Genomic DNA, 20717 nt, shown 5'->3' with positions numbered 1-20717 from the left:
CCTCCGAAGGAGACCTAATAACTCGAGAGAAGCTGCTTCGCGAATGAATCTACTACCGGATCGGAACCGCGACCCACTGAGAAGATCCGGCGAGAAACTCAGCAGGCTGATGTATGGGTTAGGTTGCACGTCGACCTCTTTGTCGAGTTCGACGAGTACGGTTACCAGCCAGTACTTGGCTGCTCGATGCCTACTTGCTACAGCGTGCTTTTATGTAGTTGGAACGTTTGCCGCTACGGGCGCTGTTCCAACTACATACAAATTTGAGTTAACTTTTACGCTATCGAGAACGTTACTCGCACTAAGCACACAGGACGTGTGCGTTTCAACTCCGCTGTCAGCTAAAAAAACAGGACAAAACATCTAACTTTGACAACGATAATCAATTGGACAATTTTAAAAATAGACAAATAAGACAATTAGACATTTGATTGGAATCACATTTATTATTTTACACAGATGTTTATTCTCTTAAATACACAATTTCTTCTCTACACTACAACCCAGAAGTGTTTACTCGCCAGTGCAGTATCTGAAAACATGACCACATCTCGTTAGAAACATTTGAGACGGCCGCTGTAGACTTTTGATGGTAGGTTCAGTGTTCTTAGTGCGAGTTTTAAATTAAAGCCTCTCGATCATTTAAAATTTAACTCAAAATTTGTATGGAGTTGGAACAGCCTCCCTTCGTTTGCCGCTAGGGGCGCTGTTAACGTTAAAAACTCGCACTAAGCACACTGTTGCGTGCCCCCGGGGAGGTTTGTACCACTGTCCCGCACATCTCTGCTGCGAACCAATCCAACCTCAACAGGGAGAGCACGTAAAGGTGCTACATAACAACAAGACCAATGTGAACTCACCGATCTATACTAGTGAAAATAACATTTAATGCAAAGACTAAAAAAAGGGCTTTAGTAGCAAAACAAACTCAATTTAAATGATTACTTTTTTATTAATATTATAGTGTTAATGATAAAATTCAAGACTTTCAAGTTATTCATGCAGTCGGTGAAAATCACATAAAAGGATTCCATTACATTGATAGTTAAATACATTTCAAGCTGATAAAATTCAACTGAGACATCAATCTTCGAGATGACTCAAAGGCACAAGCAGCAGCATGCATGTTGAGGTGTCCGGGGTCTCCAGTGGTACTATTCCAGCTACTCCATTTACGACACAATTCCACAAGTGTGAACAGTATGAGTAAATGAAACTTACCAAATTTACTTCCAGCGGTTGTTTTCGTAGTCCCACTTGGAGGCAAGTCCATCGATGGGATTCACCTTAAGGTCCAACATTCTCTGGAGCTGAGCCTTCTGCCTCTCTTCACTCAATGAGTCAGGAATAGGACTGTACACTAGAATGTAGTTCATTTATTATTAGTGGCCAGTTTTAAGCTTAATTCTGTAAAAAATGTTTGGCGCAGGGGCCACAAAGGACACTGCTTGTCTACCATTTAACATATCTCGGAAAATAATGTATAGTCACTGTTTCCATAAGCCGCACGTTTTTTCTTGACAATACTTGCAAAAAAAAACTCAAGGATTTTGGCCGATATTTTGTAAATTGTAGCATTCCTAGGGGCAAGTATACAGTGTACACATGGTGTTCATCCGTGGCCTTTAACACGTTAGTTAATGTTCAATATTAAATTCATGAAAATGATTCACTATTGCATTAAAAAATGTAAATTATCGACCAGAACTTCTAGCTGCAAATTTTGTGATATATAAAGTTATCAAAACATGAACTGCTGCAATCTTCCTACAAAACAAAATTAATAAACTATAAGAGCAGTAAGTAACCAGTGATTCCGGATCACGTGACTTGCAAAAACCTAAAATTTCATATTTTATAATTACCAAAGACTTTCATGGCCATGTAGATCCAAGCAGCCAAAGATGAGAGGACTAGAGCCCAACCAACGACTCCCTTCCACTCTCCGGTGGGGGCCTGGAACTCAGCGAAGGTCTGACAGAATGAAGCTCTGTACAGAGTTTTCTTTTCTTCGAGGGTCAATTTGCGCCAATCACCCTTTTCTTTTTCACGGAGAGCCTATTAAGAATACCGTCATATTTAAAATGTTGTTGTCTTTTTAGAGAGTGTTATATATGTTTCATTATATATGTTTCATTATATATATTATTATATATATTGTTATAAATATTAGATTGACATACAGTCACGACCCTCAGAATTGAGGGAGCGACCAGAAGAAGAATATATTTTATGCTACTAATATCTGCCAACTTGCAATCCCAATATACAATCATGTTATTATTACAATTCAAAAAGCAACAAGCACCATGAATCTCTCTATACACCTGAATTGGAGTGAGTGTTTATTTTGCACTATTTACAAATATCTCAATGTTGTCACCAGCATTAATGGCATGTATAGATTCCAGTAGATTTTGCAGCAGATGCACTTAAATATAATACATCAAATTTTCTATATATATAAAAATAAATTGCTGTTCGTTAGTCTCGCTAAAACTCGAGAACGACTGGACCGATTTGGCTAATTTTGGTCTTGAATTATTCGTGGAAGTCCAGAGAAGGTTTAAAAGGTAGATAAATATGAAAATGCTGGAAATTAAATAAAAATAACAATTTTGCTTTCCCTTTGATGTGTCCCCCATCAGACGGATTCCTTTTGTGTTTTAAGTTTATTTTATACAAAAGTTTAGGCCTTTTATTTATAGATTGAGGCACTACGAAGTTGGCCGGGTCAACTAGTGCTAAATAAAAAATCCACAAATAAATACAAACCTTAATGTCAGGGGTGTCCTCACGGAACCGGATGGCAGGCAGGGGGAAGTCAGGCCTGTCTACGTAGTTGGGCTGGCCGTTGAAACCATAGCCTACCCACTCACGGTCACCAATCTAGGAGAATAATTTTAAGCTATTATCTAAAGCTTATATTAATACACTTTTATACCACCTTCAACTTTGTTCAGTCATTATGCAGTCATTCTACTGGTGGTAGGACTTCTTGTGAGTCCGCGCGGGTAGGTACCACCGCCATGCCTATTTCTGCCGTAAAGCAGTAATGTGTTTCGGTCTGAAGGGTAGGGCAGCCGTTGTAACTATACTGAGATCTTAGAACTTATATCTCAAGGTGGGTGACGCATTTACGTTGTAGATATCTATGGACTCCAGTAATCACTAAACACCAGGTGGGCTGTGAGCTCATCCGTCAACCTAAGGAATAATATTTTTTTTTTTTATCACAGCAAAATAATTTCATTTTCAACTTTATTACATCTCAACTGAAATAATATTTCTTTACTTTGTGCGAATGTAAATACTCAGGGAAACCTGGCCCAGAAAGGTGAGTAAAACCATAGAGAAACCAAAACATGTTCATTACAAGACATGAGACAGGCACAGTTCAGGCAGTGTGTCAGTCAATTCAAGCTGACAATTTTTAAGCCAACTTGGCTTTACTTTCTAAGTGCCTCTGATACTCAACATTCCTTCAACCTTGAACACCAAGAATTCCAAATTTAATACCCATAATAATTTAATTTCATGAATTCACCTTGGCATATCTATATATTAATATGTGAAGCAAAAATTTTGTACCCCTTTTTACAAATATTGCGTGGATGGAGGAGTATGAAATTTCCCACACTTATAGTGAATATAGATAAGGAGTGCAGAATGTTTATATCTATATATTCATACGTGAAGCAAACACTTTGTACCCCTTTTGACAAAAATTGCGTGGACGGAGGAGTATGAAATTCCCCACACTTATAGAGAATATAGATAAGGAGTGCAGAATGCTAATATGTTTTTTGAATTATGCATTGATAATACGTTAAATCAATAAAAAACCATTACACACACTACCATGTATTTGACACACACACACATATACTCTTTGTTTATTGTCAATTGTCAAACTTTTGTTATTGCATAAAGTCTGTATCTTTAATATTATTTGTCCTGTAGTCTTGGCAAAATCTGTCATTAAATAAGTCTTGACAATAGAACCACAATAATGTTCAAGCTTATAATTTCAATTTTTTTTTTATTTTTTTTTTATTGCCTTTGTAGGCAGACGAGCATACGGCCCACCTGATGGTGAGTGGTTACCGTCGCCCATGGACTTCAGCAATGCCAAGGGCAGAGCCAAGCCGCTGTCTACCGCTTAATACTCTCCACAAGCCTCGTTTGAAGAAGGACATGTCATAGCGCTCGGGAAACACTCAATTAATTATAATTAGTCGAATTTCAATTACTCCAGGTCTACTAGTTAATTTAATTTCATGAATTCACCTTGGCAAGTTCAGTGTTTCCAGTGGATCCAGCCCTGGCGCAGACAGGAACACGGATAGCATTGATGAGCGCCCGGCGCATCAGATAATTGGCCATTTTGCTGGAAACACAAAACCATAGCTAGTTTTTAATTTAATATTAATTGTATTGTTTTTTTTTATTGCTTTGATGGATGGACCAGCTCACGACCCACCTGACGTTAAGTGGTTACCGGATCCCGGAGATGTCCTACCATCATTAATTAATTATGCAAATTATAATTTTGCAGGTTTTTTATGACACTACGTTATTCCTTCACAGTGGAAGTCAATCATGAACATTTCATATGCACATATTTCATTGAAAAAATTGGTACCTGTGGCGAAATTCTAAATCTAATGCATTGCTACGTACGAAAGCACCAGATGTCTTATACTTTAGGCCATGACAGCTTCATACTTTTAAACATACATAGTTTTCAATTTACATAATATTAGAAACATTTAGTATTATCAGGTTCTTACTGCATCATGAAGTTGTTCAAATTACTTTTTTATTACTTTATACACATTTCATATGAGACTTATTGAATGAACTACATTTCACAGGGTGTAATTCTTCCTTTATTTATGTGCTACTCACTATGGTCTGAAAACAATATTCATTAGCTGAGCCTGAACTATTAAGATAAGTTCACTGTGATTGAATAGAATGGGTACTAGATTAAACCTTTGAACACTTTTAGACATGTTATGGAAATTCATTAAAACATTTCATCCATTTTTAACGTTTGCAGGGTATTCGACCCTAGTAGGGTATTCGAACTATCGTGCTGCAGTATTAGATAAGTTCAAATAGATTTTTGTTAACATTATGTCAAGTCAATTGAAGGTATTAACATTTTGTTTAAAAGTAAAAGGATTTTTAAAAGAAACATATAATATTGTTTTGCATTTTCATATTTCTTTACAAGTTGTCAACTATTTTGCAGTCATTTCAAGATATCGTCAGTACTTTGGTCGTCCTAAATAATCGTTTAGTTTAGTTTGATAATCTAATTTTGAGGTTACGTTTTGCATATTATCAATCGATAGCGAAAAGTTACATAACAAAAAAATCACTAAAATTCTAATTTTACATTCAACTATGTATGTGGGTATGTGAAATTGTAAAATAATAAGTGTTTTACAATTAGTTCTAAAGAGTGTCAGTAATTAAACAAAAATATGACAAATTTAAATTTCGAACTACAGCTAATACTTGTCATTTAATTATCGTTTTCTTGGTTACTATTTAATTTTTCGCTATTTGTGTTAACAATATATATTTATAATGAACTGAATAGTAAATATTACTATATTAAATCAATTTACCTGGAAGGATTGGACTTGAATTGTACGAAAATCACACTCACCAACACTAGCAAAATTAGATAACTTAGAGACCTCTTGTGGCCGATTTCGTAAACTTTGCTATCGATTTGACATTCCGTTGTTTATGGAATCCAAAAACATTAAATTACGTTTTAAATATTTCATGTCTTCATGACTGTTTCAAACAATGCCTCAAAGACAAGGTTATGAAAAATAATGTATAATTTAGAATTAGATTTTTACCTCTACTTTTATTACCACGAACACATTTTTGAGAATGGGATGTATGACTCTTCATATGGTCGTTGGGTATATAAGATATAAGACCAGAAGAGTAATAATTTTTGTAGCTCTGGTTAATGTAAGCAATTGATACGACGTTAATTTGAATTAACGAAGTGACATCACCTATCCTGGGATACCAAAATGCCATAGCATAATTTTAATAACGCCTATCCTTTTACTATCCTACCTTGAAACTGGAAAGAACCAAAAAAATCATTAGACCACCAACATTTTTTTCTTGGTTCTTACAAATAGTATAGTCACTAAGTAATCCACTAAGTAATAGGTTGGGGAAAAATTATTTTCGCATTATAGCAGGCAGATTATCTGTAAGGCAAACTAGGCACGTGCCTATGGGCGTGTAGTTTGAAGTCGTCGTGGCCTAAAGGATAAGACGTCCGGTGCATTCGTATCGAGCGATGCATTGATGTTCGAATCTCGCTGGCGGGTACCAATTTTTCTAATGAAATACGTACTCAACAAATGTTAACGATTGACTTCCACGGTGAAGGAATAACATCGTGCAATAAAAATGAAAACCCGCAAAATTATAATTTGCGTATTTACTGGTGGTAGGACCTCTTGTGAGTCCGCACGGGTAGGTACCACCGCCCCGCTTATTTCTGCCGTGAAGCAGTAATGCGTTTCGGTTTGAAGGGTGGGGCAGCCGTTGTGACTATACTGAGACCTTAGAACTATATCTCAAGGTGTGTGGCGCATTTACGTTGTAGATATCTATGGGCTCCAGTAACCACTTAACACCAGGTGGGCTGTGAGCTCGTACACACATCTAAGCAATAAAAAATAAAAAAACAATGGGCGCGCGAGCTCAGCATTTTAAATAAATAAAGAAAGTAACTTAGTGATGACTAAGAACTAAATGCTGATCTATAATCTAAATCTATCATAGATTATATTGCACAAGCATCGATATAGTCGTATTATGCAATATTGCGGGTTTGTTTGTATTTCATTCGTGTATTAGCGTAAGTACAAGGGTCCTGGTCTGCTAAAGTCTAGGGTTTGATACAACATTATCGTAATTGCAAAAACAACTAGTTAAATTTTATAGTATTTATGATGGCCATTTATGGTCGGTAGTCGAAACAGGTCGTGATCAAAGGCCCGTCAGACTTCACAGACTGTGGCTAAGCCCGGGCTAACTCGCAACAAGGTGATACTGTGTGTGTGTGGTGGGATTGGAAGGGCATTATTCATTATGAGCTGTTACCAGCAGGCAGGTCTATCGATTCTGAACTCTACTGTGAACAACTGATGAGATTAAAGCAAGAAGTTGAGAGAAAGCGGCCGGAATTAATCAACAGAAGGGGTGTGGTTTTTCATCATGATAACGCTAGACATCACACATATTTAGCCACTCAGCAAAAATTAAGAGAGCTTTGCTGGGAGGTGTTAATGCATCCGCCGTATAGTCCTGACCTTGCACCTTCAGATTTCCACCTGTTTCGGTCTCTTCAGAATTCTTTAGGCAGTGTCAGGTTAACATCACGAGAGGACTGCCAAAACCAATTGTCGCGCTATTTTTATCAGGAGCCCCAAAATTTCTATAGCAATGGGATCATGTCCCTACCTACAAGACGGCAAAAAGTTATCGAACAAAATGGTACCTACATACTTTAGTTAAATGTAAATAAACTATATTACAAAATGTTGTGAATTGTCTTAAAAAATGCGAAGAAACTTTTTCCCCAACCTATTATTAGCAAAAGCTAAACAAAATATGATTTCTTAGGCTGACCTCGTCGAAATGTTAGTAAATATACTTGAGTACTGTATGATTTATGAATCGATTTCTTGAATAACGAAGGTAATTAATAAAGTTTTGCATTCTGTTTGCTTAATGACGCGTACCTTGCAATTTACAACGGTTTGACTGTGACCCAATCTAATAGATTTAGAATCTAATAGACGACAAAATTCCAGCTCATTTAAGTAGACGTTAAAAAACTCAAAAAAATCAAAATATTTATTATTAAATTAAATATGCATTCATCTTTTAGTTCGTTTCTCCGTTTCATCAATAATTTCTGCAATTAAATCGTAAAATTCGTCCTTATGTATCGAATTAATTGCATTTGAGGAATTACTTCTGAACGTTAAATCTTTAAATGGATCTGTTGCTATACCTAGGCCACTTTCGTTATCTGTGCGTTCTGCCATTTCTTTCTTTTCGTCATCAGACAAATAAAGTAAAGTTAAAATATTTTCGTCTGTGATTTTTAAATCTTTATTTTCATTTTTATCTGATTTAGAAGTTTTCTTATTTTCAGTATTCCTAATTTCCACTGGTTTTATCAAATTTGTCTTCGATAGTCTTTTAACTTGAATTTCTTGGGTAATTTTATTTTGATAAGTTTCGGTCACTTCACTTGTTTCAAAATCAAGTTTTGTCACAGATTTTGTTTCATTAACACCAATATTATCGTTATCGATTTCCGTTTCATCAATTAAATCAGCATATTGCTTGATTTCTTCCTCGTTAAACATCGTTCTTAGGAATTCTTTGAATAACCCCTTGTTATCTGATTTCGACTGCCGCAGTTCCTTGTTGATGGTTACCTCGTCTTCTAACTTGGACTCCCTCAACGGTTCGATTATGAAAGTCGTAGTTTCAGGCTTGTAAGATGGCATGTGCGTGTAGACTGGAGGTTTCAATGTTGTTCTTTTCTTCCCGTGCGGAACGTCCTGGAATAATTTTGCTTTAATAATACTGCTAATAGGAGCGAACACTGAGATTTCTCATTGATTTACTATAAAACTTTCTAAAATGAATTTGAAGCTCAAATTAGTGATGGCAGCTTACATATGAAACACAGCAAGCACCATTAAAATTAAATCATACATTTTAATAACTTGCCAAAATAATACCCAAAAAAATAAAAAAAGGACTTTAAATATAAATAGGAAGTGAAAAATCCGATCGTCCACATCATCAGGTTGACATCGTCATCTCGACCGCAATAACATATTCCAATTAAAAGAAAAGAAATCCATTTCTATCCACGATAAGTTTAATCACCTGCGACATTATTTCATCTATCCAATCAGCGTAAAACCCAACTTTGACGAAGACGGTGGGAGCATCGGATGCACCACACACGGGAGCTCCGAAGCTGATAATACCAGCTAAAAGGCCATTCACAATACCCGGTCCGCCAACGTCGTGCTGCGGAAATTAATAACATTTGATATACATACTATTCTATATGATATATATACTTCATTTTTATTTATTTTTCCCGTAGATGCTTTAACGAACTCACAGCTAACCTAGTGTTTAGGGGATACAGGTATAAAGACATCACAATCTGAACGCCACCTTATAATCTAAGACATAAGACCGAAATCTCAACTTTTTATTTTTATTTTTTTATGGCTTAGATTTGTGGACGAGCTCACTGTCTAATTTAAAGGCTGCTCCATCTTTGAACTGCTATTTCACGTCGACGTCGCCCAAAACACGTCATTACGAATCCTCCCAATCCACTAACGGTGCTTTTAGGTACCACAAACACCGGTCACCTTCCTCGTCAAACCCGTCGCTTGCGACGAAGGGCTCAACGAGCGAATAAACCCACATACACAGCCCACTGAGTTTCTCGCCGGATCTTCTCAGTGGGTCGCGTTTCCGGTCTCGTGGTAGATTCTGCGAAGCACTGCTCTTGCTAGGGCCAGTGTTAGCACCACTCTGGTTTGAGCCCCGTGAGCTCACTTACACGTTAGGGCGAATCTGATATAGCCTCTCGAGGCTATCAGCATAGGTAGGAAAAAAATATATTTCAATGCAGAAATAGGCAGGATGAGGGTACCTCCCCGTCGGGCTTAGAATATGCCCTACTGCTTGATAACTAGAAATTATTTCCTAAGATTGTATGAGCTTAAGATATATTTCGCATTTCCGATTTTCATTTTAGAATTGATAGTTTTCATGGACTCGGATTACTGAGATGTTATTCATTTATACAAGAGAATTGTGTTAAGTACCGTCTAACGTGTAATGAAAATATTAATTTAAATTAATGAAATTACGCTACTTTGAAATTTAATTAAAGGAGGAACCCTAATAACGGTTTCATCTTCGCGATAAGTGGATCTCACTTGAGAAATAAGGTTTATTAAATGGTAATGGTAAGGTTAGTTAATTTCACTTCGTATCTTGTACATTTTTATTCTGCTTTGGTCGATAATAAAAACAAAATATAAGTTTAAAAAAAACTATAACTTCATACATTACAAGCGCCTCCGCCCTTTGATAGGAAACCGGCACAGAAGTTATCCTTTGTTACGTATTGACTGAAACAGGAAAAATTTTAACTTTTTTATATTTAATACTACATAGTTATATGTATAAAACACAATCTGGTCCAGAAAAGCTACCAATAGAGAAGAATGGAAGCAGCTGGAAGAGGCCTATGTGTCACAGGACACGCTGATCACTGAACCGGGAAACCAGATGTATTAGATTTAAGTTAAAACAATTTGCTACTGTGTGTAAATATCATTGTTTAGTATCAGCAATAAAGACTTACAAAGAAAATATATGTATAAAACAGACGATTGTATACACGTTAAAATTAAATATAAAAATGATACTAATCTGAATTAGTCCACATATATATTGAGTTCTACGCACCTGGAATACACATCCTTACAATCCCACATTGGATAAACATCAAGGACTGAAAAGGATAATCTATTTTCCCAAGGATCGACGACAATGTTGCTCGCCTGTGAAATACATAATTATTAATAGTCCGCTGCTTCCGTTCTTTGTCGTATCACTATTGTCAGAGGGGTAGGGGTCGTCCGTCATTATCATTGCTGTGGGCAGATGTTATGCGCCTCACGGGCAATCGCCAATTCGTCACGTCATTTCGGATCCTCCCGATCCACTAACGGTGCTTTTAGGTACCTCAAGCACCGGTCATCGTTCTCGTCGAACCCGTTGCTTGCGACGAAGGGCTCGACGAGTAAATTAACCCTCAGACACAGCCCACAGAGTTTCTCGCCGGATCTTCTCAGTGGGTCGCGTTTCCGAACGTCGTCAGGTTTGAGCCCCGTGAGCTCACCTACTAGTTAAGGTTTCGATGGCCTCTCCAGACCATCAGCTTAGGTAGGAAAAAAAAAAGACAATTCTCCCGGTTTATGGTGAGTCTGGTACACTCTTGTAAACAACCGCCAACTGCCGACGGTCAAGTCCAGTCAAGTCCACGGCGGTCAAATGTCAAATCTAAACACATAGGCACCCTGTAGTCAGCTATCATGGTCGGTTCAAAAGAGCTTAGAGGAAATAACAATAGAATTGTGACCTTCAAAAGTGACTTCTAACATTATAGTTTTAGAGGACTTTTCTTGACTTTTACAAATTGTAGACAGGTACCTGCCATTTACCTGGACATTTACCTGCACCTATACTCTTAGTTATTTATCCTTGATATCAATACTTAGATGATATTGGACATGAACGGGCACGAACATATACCTACTAACTATACTTAGACCTTAGAACTTATATTTCAAGGTGGGTGGCGCATTTACATTGTAGATGTCTATGGGCTCCAGTAGCCACTTAACACCAGGTGGGCTGTGAGCTCGTCCATACATCTAAGCAGTAAAAAAAAAGGACCCTGAAAACAAAACTAGGTTAAATTTGTTTAGATGATTGTAAGTACAGATACCTTTCTAGAATACAGAGCAATGCTAACGGTTTCTGTCATTACATAAAAACATCAACTTTAATACACATTACGCGCTGCCCCCAATAAAAAGCTTAATAAAAATAAACTGACCAGTGGTATCAGTGACTTCGTTTCATATCTTCACTCTAGATTGTGAGTTCATGAAACTAACTAAAGCTATGAGTTATTTATAACAATTCAATATGGCTATTCTTATAATATATACATACATAAAGTTTAGCTCACCCTTTTAGCCCCCCAACCAACAACGGCAACACCATCGGTATTCAAAGGCAGAGGATTATCTTCTCTATCAATATCAATCTTTCTCACTCTCTTAGTTCTTCTCCTAAATTTGATCCTCCGCTGGAGTCTTAGTAAGCAAATGTTGCTTCTTAAGTTCTTCGGGTTGTAAGAGGGGTGGAAATAGACTTCAAGGACCGGTATCACCTCACCGCCGCCATTATAATACGTGCTGCCGACGCGAACGGCCAAAAACGCTGGGTTCTCTCGGAAGAAGCGATTATTCCATGCCCTGGATTCAAGGACAGTCTAACATTTACAAAAGGAAGAGGATGTTTAAGTCTTTTATTTACACCAAACTGTGTTGAACCAAAAATATCCCGTTGTCAAAAAATAATTAGCTTATTTTATTCAAACCATGTTCATTCTTTAAGTTCTACTCCGGTTACCACGTAATATTAAATGGGACGTGGACTCGTTTACCAGAAAAATCCATAAAAAAAGCTTATTTGATGTGCTATTTCCTTGTTTATAAACGATAATGTTGTCACATCACACGTGTGATTCTGCCCTAAATAATGATAATATTAAACCAAGAATCCTAATTGAACTAAACTTACAATTGCAAACATGAAGCTGCGGTGATGACCAGATCAGACTTGATGATGGAACCGCCACATTGAAACTTGTTGAACACTTCAATACTGGCCATGAACGGAAAGTACTTTACTTTAGTTCTTTTGCCTTGGTAGATCCTACGACCGCTTGGTTCTGTGAAATTTGTTATTTCTTTCATTTTGGTAGATGAGAAATGATTTTATTGGTGTTAGGGGATATTACGAGCCCGCACGAGTAGGTACACCGACCTACCTGTTTTTGTGGCGAAGGACTCTTGCATTCCATTTTAAAGGGCAGCCGTTATGCAATACATTTGGGTCTTCGATTTCATGTTTCAAGGTGAGTCACGTTCACGTTACGATGTCTATGGGCTTGGGTAATCACTTAAATCCAGTCGTGGATGAGCTTGGTCACCCACCCGATTGTTTAACCCACTTCATCTGAAGTGATCACCAGATCTCACAGACGTAACGGGAATTATGAAGACGATGGTAATTATCCCACAAAAAAAACAACATGAAGCTAAAATAACTGCTTATACGGTTTAAGCAAATTATTGATCCTTAATACTCTCAAGAAATCATTAATGTGTACAAATCACAAGAGCTATCTTCCAAGCAACGATACCCGCTCGTTGGAAAATGTACTCTGTGTTATCACTTCCTATAACATAGGTAATACGTCTTTTGTTCATGAGTGCTCACAATCGACAGCCTATTAGCAATTTATTAAAACCGTTAGTGGAACTCGAGATAGTACTTTAGTTATGTAGCTGTAAGCCAAATCAATTTACACATACGCCAGAATTCAACGTCACTGGAATGGTCGTCTTGTACAGATTCATTGGTTATTTTCCGTTTTAAATTTTCATTTTCTACGAACAGGGTCAGAGCCCCAGTGTGTGCTGTTGCATCTACTTTGTGATTTAAAAATCCTTTTAATGCACCTAGTTTTTTTAAAGCACTGTTAATGCTTTTTACACTTTCATTGTTGGATGCTGCGTCTTCGTTTAGTATTTCATCTATAACATAAGTTAGAAGATCAGTATTGTTTGTGCGTAAATGGTTTTCAAAACTTTTATAGATATTCTGATTGTTTTCCTTAGTCATTGTTGTAAAATATCGATGTATTCTGTAGTTCTCCTCAATGTCTTCATTTTCTTTAACATTGAGTTGCGTAAATAGATTACTAATGGTATTTTCTATTTTTGTAGTTGTGTCATTGTTATTTGTGTTTTCCGTCAAACTTTTCAATGTTAACACCCGTTTTAAAAACAATGAAAATACTAGAAATTCCGAAAAATGCATTGTTTTATTTTATGCTAAAATTTATGTTTGATTACAATACAAAAACCTGAGAATAGTAAAATGGATTGAACGCTATTGCATAATCAATAAATTGATTGTAACAAAACACACATTTCACGTTATTCATCGAGAAATGTATATGTTTGTATTTTTTATTTCATTTATAACTTTTGCGGATGCAGAAAACAAATATTTTCATGATATTTTTAAAAGAGAAAATAATTTTTTTCACAAAATCAATGAGAAAATTCATGCTGTCGTCAACAAATTGTTTTCTGAATTTAAGCTAAGAAACGGTTTGAAAAATTCAGTCAAAGGTCAACAATTAACTTCAATGCATGTTTTTTTAAATAAAATACTCGAGGATAATTACGAAATTTACAAAGAAATGCTTGATGTAAGTAAAAGCGATACAAAAAACACTAGCGCAATAGGATCCAAAACCATGAAAATAATAAATGAAATTATGAAAGAATATGAAATGAAAACAACAAAACAACCAAAGGTTGTTGATCAAACAACACTTAATGAAACAGATCGTTTGGAATCCATTGAATCAATGGAAGTATTGAACAAATTTATTAAGAAAATTGACTCTCTCAGTATTCAGGATTTAGTTCAAAACGACACTCGTGATAGTCAGATTATTATTGATAACAAAACAAAAACGGAAAAACAATATATAAATTTAAAAGTATGGAGTAAGTATAAATTGCTAATCCTTATGCATGACGTTAATTAAATAACGCCGCCGTGCTCCGTTGCGAATCGCAAGATCAGCTAAGTAAAGTACGGGTTTTTGTAACAACTCTCACCCCACCTGCTGTATACACCACGGTATAATATAACAATATAATACAGACGAAATTCTATACCTACATTGCTTGTAATATTGTTTTAAATTTCCATAATTTTGGTTTTTAAATTGAATACCTCTTTAGCACCATTGTGATTTTAAATATGATGAAACGAAAAAGCGACACTAAATCGTAACAATCATATACATCTATAATATTTAGCCTGTCGAGGCTGACACAGAAAACTTTTTTGAAGATTTTACTTCGATCGCGTGTACTTCGCACTCGCTTGTTTTTAATTCGTTTAATTTAAGTGTCTAGTGCAGCCTTTCCCAAAGTGGGCGATAACGCCCCCTTGTGAGCGCTGGAAGCCTAAAAGGGGGCGGTAAGAGACCCAGAAAAAAAATGGGGGTGTTGTGTAGAGGCTTGGTAGGCGATTTGTAATTATCAGTAGTGTAGTTGTAAGTATCATTTAGGAGGACTCTTAGATCCTGACGGAGCTCTCGCTATAGTGATTTTTAAGTAGGTTAAAAAAGGGGAGCGCTAAATAATAATTTATTCTCAAAGTGGGTAGTAGACAAAATAAGTTTGGGAGCTCCTGGTCTAGTGTATAGTACGTCTGATGGAACGTGGTTACCGCATGATGAACGTCGTAGCGCTAGGGTTGTACCGTAGGGAGAGTTCATTCCAGGATTTTCATGTAACTGGAAAGAAAGAACGCTGGAAGAGCACTATATTAGTGGCCTCAGGTTTCAGGTAAGTTTGGTGAGTTGTTGGAAGGTTCGATGGTAAATAGATAACGTTTCCACTACCTAATCGCAGTCCACTTGTTACAATAAGCGGTGGCATACAGACCCAAAATATCTCCGCAACCCCAGTAATTCTAAACCAACCTTGAAACTAAAATCATCAAGGACTCGAACGACTTACCATTCAAAAATTCAAATAAAAAATCAGCCAATAAAGCGGACCGATTTTACTGGTATAAGATAAAATATGTATTATAAAATATAGCCAATTATGGTACGTAGGAATATGTTTCAGATGACAGATTGTCCACAAACACTTCATTTAGAAGAATATTCGATGGGAAAGCCACTAAGTATGGAAGGTACCCGTTCATGGCTAGCATACACATGTTGAAACAATTTGTTTGTGCGGGCTCCATCATCAGTATCAACTTTGTAATCACAGCGGCTTCCTGCTTACAAATGTACGTTAACTCGAAACCACCAAAAACAAACCATCGTTGCAACCTGACCCTGAACTTAGGAATCCTAGAAAGGCTTATCTTCAGCAGGACAACTCACAGATGGTACAGTGGTATTAAGAACTAGTAGCATGATGATAGCCACTATCGGATATCTGATCTGTTAAGAACAATCACATAGTCCTTAATTCGAACACCTCCAGTCTGGGTGTCGATGGCTTCCAAATCAGGTTATATTTTCAAAAAGCTCGTAGCTAATTACTATCTTGTGTATAATTTGTAGTGACCACTAAGCCGATTAACAATAAGTTAAATGTATGTATCAGAACTGTCATGAGTTGGGGCTCCACTTTAATAAAAACACTGAAATACTAATTAAAACTCAATTTAATTTTTACGATAATTGAGGTATACAAAATGAATGTTTCGCTTTTTTGAGGTGATCCGTTCGTTGCTTCGCTTCACATAGAACTAGCTTCATGTTGCCTATGTCACGTTTGTATAGGCGCTTGAATCATTCTCGGGGCCATTAAAACAATCTCGATACAGCTGAAATACTGACAAAATATTCTAGAGCATTCGAGAAACGTTTCCAGAACGTTCGAGAACTTTTCCTGTTGTTTCGATATCCGTTCTTGCTATCTAGCGACAAATGGTGTCACTCCTACCGGCATAACAGTAGGTACTATTTGTACGTAACATTACAAGTAAGATATTCAATGTACTTTAAGTAAAAGAACATGCTGGACTGAGTAGGGTTATAACAATATACGGTATAAGCTTAAAACTATATAGGCATTATCCTTACAGAGCGTATAACAACAGATACTACAGGGAAAGTCCTAAAGGCATCTTCGTTCGAATAGGAAGCGAGTACGCAGAGGAAGACGGTCAAGTCATAACAATATCTAAGTTGCACTTCCATCCTGACTACGATCCTGTAACATTAAAGAATAACTTGCTAATTTTGAGAATGGAGAAAGAAATTAATTTTAACAAGAAAAGAATTAGAAGAATTAAGTATGATCGAACTGCAAGTGCATTGGCTGGTAGTGTCATTGCTGTTACTGTTTTGGGATGGGGTGATACAGATGTTAGTTGTTTATTATTAAATTAGCTGATCCACCCCTCATGCCATCAATAATGTAGTGTTAAAAGACTTTCAAACGCGAGCATTCGTGAACACAGTTAATATTGTATATGACTGTGTATGTATATTGATAATGTATGTATATTGATAAATTTAATTGTCAGTACTCTAACCTCAAACATTCATCATCCATTACAGTACGACGAGATTAATTGTAAACCACCTTAATTGTAATAATTCCTTTGTGAGACTGCATATTAAGTATCGCTCAATTGCTTCAACCTGGAGCCACTGCGTTCATTCACAGTGCGTTTCCAGATATATATTTTTGCCACGTACGTAAAAAAAATAAAAAAAATTTTTGATCGACTTTTAGTGTTGAGTCTGTCTCTCGATCGACAAACACACAGATTTGTTTCCAAAATACTGTATTCTAAAAATACCAACTTAATCTAAGCAATATCAATCAAGAAAATAATAATACAGAGCCTGTAATATCAATTGACTTCTTTCATAACAGTTATTACAGAACTCAAGTAAACAGCCATTTTCAAAATCAGAAATTGACGTCTACAATCTCGAAGCGTGTAAAGAGATTTATACAGAGTAAGCTCTTTCAATATAACTTTAAATATTTCGAAAGTTTGTGTTACATTTTGAACAAATAATTTATTAACATTGTAAATACGGGTATTCTTCAGTGCGAAATGGGGAGCAAATATATTTAGGTTATTTCCTCAGTTGACGTACATCTGGATTGCGTCGTGTTAGATAACTGCATGTAGGTATATTAAGACCTACCATTAAAACATTCAAATGTATATGCTATTACCCAACCTATCATACACAATATTGTTATGCGTCATGATAATCGCCTTATCGTTGCCGCCGCTGACTACTCCCCGAATCCTGATCACGCAGGAGCCAGTCACCATCGACGCCCTAGACACGTCCTTACGGATCCATCAGATCCAATTACCTTTACATTAGACGCCTTCAGATCTAACACTAGGAGCTGGCTTAGGGACCCCGGTAACCGTACTCGTCGAACTCGACAAAGAGTTCGACGTGCAACCTAACCCATGAATCAACTCACTGAGTTTCTCGTCGGATCTTCTCAGTGGGTCGCGATTCCGATTTGGTAGTAGATTCATTCGCTAAGCAGCTGCTCTTGAGTTGTTAGGTCTCCTTCGGAGGCACTCGGGCAGCTGTCAGCAAATCCCACCCCTCCTGGCTGAGCCTTTGCTCGCCCACCTGTCCTGGTGAAACTGGAAAGGCCTCCGGGCTACCAGTAATCCTTCAATCATAATAAAACCTGTATTGAAGTTTCAATTGCATTGATACAACGACTGTTTTATCTGTGCTCTATTACAAGGCGTCAGAAATAAACAAGATTTGAGTTCCGATTCGCGTGGCCTTGAAAACTCCGAGCAATTTATAACTGAACAAAATTTTAATTTTAATTTCACGTTTTTTTCAGACATTACGTAACGAATCTTAATTTCTGCGCTGGATATAGCTCAAAAGGAAGTGGAGCCTGTAATGTGAGTTGACATAGAGGTATAGGAGATAGAAATAGGCTAGATAAACTTAAAAACATTATTAAATTAAACATATTACTCTTAAGACGTATAAAGACAGTTCTTAATGCAGATGCACGACAAAAACAATAAAATACCAGTTTTGCGCATAGCCAATATATTTTGCACTGTGTTCAACAAATTTAAAAATCAATCAGCGGAGTCCTAAATCAAAATCTTAACTTAGAAGGTGAGTTTTTGCTTAGGTTAAGACCATACACCCTCTTCTGAAACGCGAGTCTCATTGCAGTGTTGACGCCAGGTGACCCTGCTACCCCTCGGATCATGAACCGGACGACTTGCTGGTGGTAGGACCTCTTATGAGTCCGCGCAAGTAGGTACCACCACCCTGCCTATTTCTGCCGTGAAGTAGTAATGTTTCGGTTTGAAGGGCGGGGCAGTCGTTGTAACTTACTTGAGACCTTAGAAATTATATCTCAAGGTGGGTGGCGCATTTACGTTGTAGATGTCTATGGGCTCCAGTAACCACTTAATACCAGGTGGGCTGTGAGCTCGTCCACATATCCAGGCAATAAAAAAAACTTTCTCTTTACGGTTGTGGTTCACCTTGTTTATATCTTTTATTACTAGTTACAGCAATGATTACTTACTATCTGACTCTTCAGAGAGACGTCGGTGGACCCGGTGTCGTAAGCAATACACTGGTTGGAGTGATAAGCTTCGGTTCACCGGTTTGTGGGGCTCATGACTCGCCAACGGTGTTCACTAAGCTGGGATACTATGCAGAATGGATTGATGGAATAGTAAAACATGTACGTTTTTTTTAAAACTTACATTAACCATTTAATTATTTTGTAATACCTCATCTCTCAATTAAAGTATTTCTGTCATCATCACTATAAATAAAAGACCAAATTAGTGTATAAAATACACAAATATTACAATTTCAGAAAACATTGCAAAGGTCTAGCCTATACTGTATTTCAATGTAAATAAGGTAGTATTGACACATTTAGTGTTACTTTTTCGTACTAAGCTGAAACACTACTGATGATTTCATTTTCAGAACGGTATCCCGCTTAGAAGATCCCTAAATGCTTTAAAGAAACGAAATCATAAAACAAAAAACATACGGCGTAAACGAATAAAGAAGGAACACAAAATTAAAAAACCCTCACAATTTGGGAACAAGAACTTGAGATTCTCGAAAAAAATTAACACTTTAACCGAAATTTTACGTAATTAGTTCCTATCAAACTTTAGCCTGATAGAAGATATACTGTACGGTGATCTAAACGACGGATTCAATGAAGTATTCAACACCCCAGTGACTTCGTCCATGACAAACAATCCATTTGCTAACAATACAATATTTTTCTTACCAAGCTATTCTGAAAGTAGTAGACAAACTAAATCAATTATCTTGACTACTTCACAAAAAAAGAACATTCCTATAAATTATCCAAATAACGTCGATTTCGACCTAGACGCTCCTTATCGTTGGACAACGTTATCTTATAAAATAACGCCACACCCAACAGTCACTTACAAAGAATATATTAAGCTTTTTACAGAAAAATTCAAAGGTACTAAAAGGAGTGAAGAAGAGAAAGACAGTGAAAATGATTCTTCTGATATTGAAGACAGGAGTGATAAAGACGAAAGCGTTTCAGATAATTATGAAATTAAAACTCATTATAGTGATTCTAAAGGTCTGAGTATTGAGATTGATACAACAAAAAATGATGTATACCATGCCAAAACAGAAAAGAATACGATTAAAAAAAAGAACACACAACCTTTTAAAAGAAAAATCCGAAAAGAGACTATTAACAAGAAACAATATACACACAAATATGATAAACCACAAATTGATAAAGATAAAATCAATTCCTTACCTAGTAAAACAAACAGCGACATCTTTCGAGTAACACAGTTGATTTTGGATAACGAGTGATGAGCATACAGTTATAAGTTATTGTCTTATGTTGTTTCATTTTAAAATTCAGATCAGGAGGTTTCCCTATACTAAAAATACAAATGACATACGTCATAAAATCTTTTATCATTAACTGTGTTCTTTTACAATGAATAACAAAACCGTACCCTAGATACCTAGTATTAGGTACTGACATTTATTTGCTTAATCTCTTCTAATTCGTTTTTTCCTTGAAGGTTTCTTTAAATCTGATATTTTTATTGCCACTCTAGGCAGACGGCATTGTTGGTTGGTGATCACCGTTGCTCATTTAAGTTAATAAAGTCAATAATACAAGTCAAAGTTG

General features: G+C 36.5%; 3 protein-coding genes across 8 annotated transcripts; 1 reads left to right on the top strand and 2 right to left on the bottom strand.

Annotated features, from left to right (window-relative positions):
* Nucleotides 1-426: 426 nt before the first annotated feature.
* On the bottom strand, nt 427-5979 carry LOC780848 (cytochrome c oxidase polypeptide IV). 2 transcript variants are annotated; one of them, XM_021348473.2, is made up of 6 exons: nt 5684-5979; nt 4291-4390; nt 2776-2889; nt 1866-2058; nt 1222-1360; nt 427-532 (listed from the first exon to the last, which is right to left on the bottom strand). In XM_021348473.2, exons 2-5 carry the CDS (start codon nt 4384-4386, stop codon nt 1227-1229), a joined length of 537 nt encoding a protein of 178 aa, XP_021204148.1. In that variant the 5' UTR covers nt 4387-4390; nt 5684-5979; the 3' UTR covers nt 427-532; nt 1222-1226.
* A 1921-nt stretch (nt 5980-7900) lies between these two features.
* LOC101742541 (uncharacterized) lies at nt 7901-20459 on the bottom strand. 5 transcript variants are annotated; one of them, XM_062674233.1, is made up of 10 exons: nt 20331-20456; nt 19294-19328; nt 19083-19210; nt 13287-13508; nt 12490-12640; nt 11873-12161; nt 10582-10676; nt 10178-10241; nt 8968-9114; nt 7901-8633 (listed from the first exon to the last, which is right to left on the bottom strand). In XM_062674233.1, exons 5-10 carry the CDS (start codon nt 12579-12581, stop codon nt 7938-7940), a joined length of 1383 nt encoding a protein of 460 aa, XP_062530217.1. In that variant the 5' UTR covers nt 12582-12640; nt 13287-13508; nt 19083-19210; nt 19294-19328; nt 20331-20456; the 3' UTR covers nt 7901-7937. The 5 variants fall into 5 exon arrangements, with proteins under 5 accessions (XP_062530217.1, XP_062530216.1, XP_062530215.1 ...); XM_062674232.1 differs by lacking the exon at nt 19294-19328 and having other exon boundaries at nt 20331-20459; XM_062674231.1 differs by lacking the exons at nt 19294-19328; nt 20331-20456 and adding an exon at nt 19815-19903.
* On the top strand, nt 16618-20415 carry LOC119630052 (kallikrein-8). Its single transcript, XM_062674234.1, has 5 exons — nt 16618-16894; nt 17412-17497; nt 18372-18435; nt 19098-19244; nt 19499-20415. Exons 1-5 carry the CDS (start codon nt 16775-16777, stop codon nt 19676-19678), a joined length of 597 nt encoding a protein of 198 aa, XP_062530218.1. The 5' UTR covers nt 16618-16774; the 3' UTR covers nt 19679-20415.
* Nucleotides 20460-20717: the final 258 nt, after the last annotated feature.

The sequence above is a fragment of the Bombyx mori genome, chromosome 20 (genome assembly GCF_030269925.1).
Source record: "Bombyx mori chromosome 20, ASM3026992v2".
In the NCBI taxonomy this organism is placed as follows: Eukaryota; Metazoa; Arthropoda; class Insecta; order Lepidoptera; family Bombycidae; genus Bombyx; species Bombyx mori.
The sequence above is the reverse complement of the archived record's forward strand: the minus strand, read 5'-3'. Positions and strand labels throughout refer to the sequence as shown.

Bases quoted from the DNA above. Each gene is read 5' to 3' on its own strand.
- LOC780848 (XM_021348473.2), bottom strand. From the start codon at position 4,386: ATGGCCAATTATCTGATGCGCCGGGCGCTCATCAATGCTATCCGTGTT. The intron at 2,890-4,290 runs GTGAATTCATGA...TTATTCTCCTAG, and splicing joins GAAACACTGAACTTGCCAAG to ATTGGTGACCGTGAGTGGGT. The intron at 2,059-2,775 runs GTTTGTATTTAT...TATTCTTAATAG, and splicing joins AGGACACCCCTGACATTAAG to GCTCTCCGTGAAAAAGAAAA.
- LOC101742541 (XM_062674232.1), bottom strand. From the start codon at position 12,581: ATGGCCAGTATTGAAGTGTTCAACAAGTTTCAATGTGGCGGTTCCATC. The intron at 10,677-11,872 runs GTGAGCTAAACT...TGTATTTCACAG, and splicing joins TTGGTTGGGGGGCTAAAAGG to GCGAGCAACATTGTCGTCGA. The intron at 9,115-10,177 runs GTATGAAGTTAT...TAATTTCCGCAG, and splicing joins AGGGCGGAGGCGCTTGTAAT to CACGACGTTGGCGGACCGGG.
- LOC119630052 (XM_062674234.1), top strand. From the start codon at position 16,775: ATGGAGAAAGAAATTAATTTTAACAAGAAAAGAATTAGAAGAATTAAG. The intron at 17,498-18,371 runs GTAAGCTCTTTC...CGTTTTTTTCAG, and splicing joins TGTAAAGAGATTTATACAGA to ACATTACGTAACGAATCTTA. The intron at 18,436-19,097 runs GTGAGTTGACAT...CTGACTCTTCAG, and splicing joins AAGGAAGTGGAGCCTGTAAT to AGAGACGTCGGTGGACCCGG.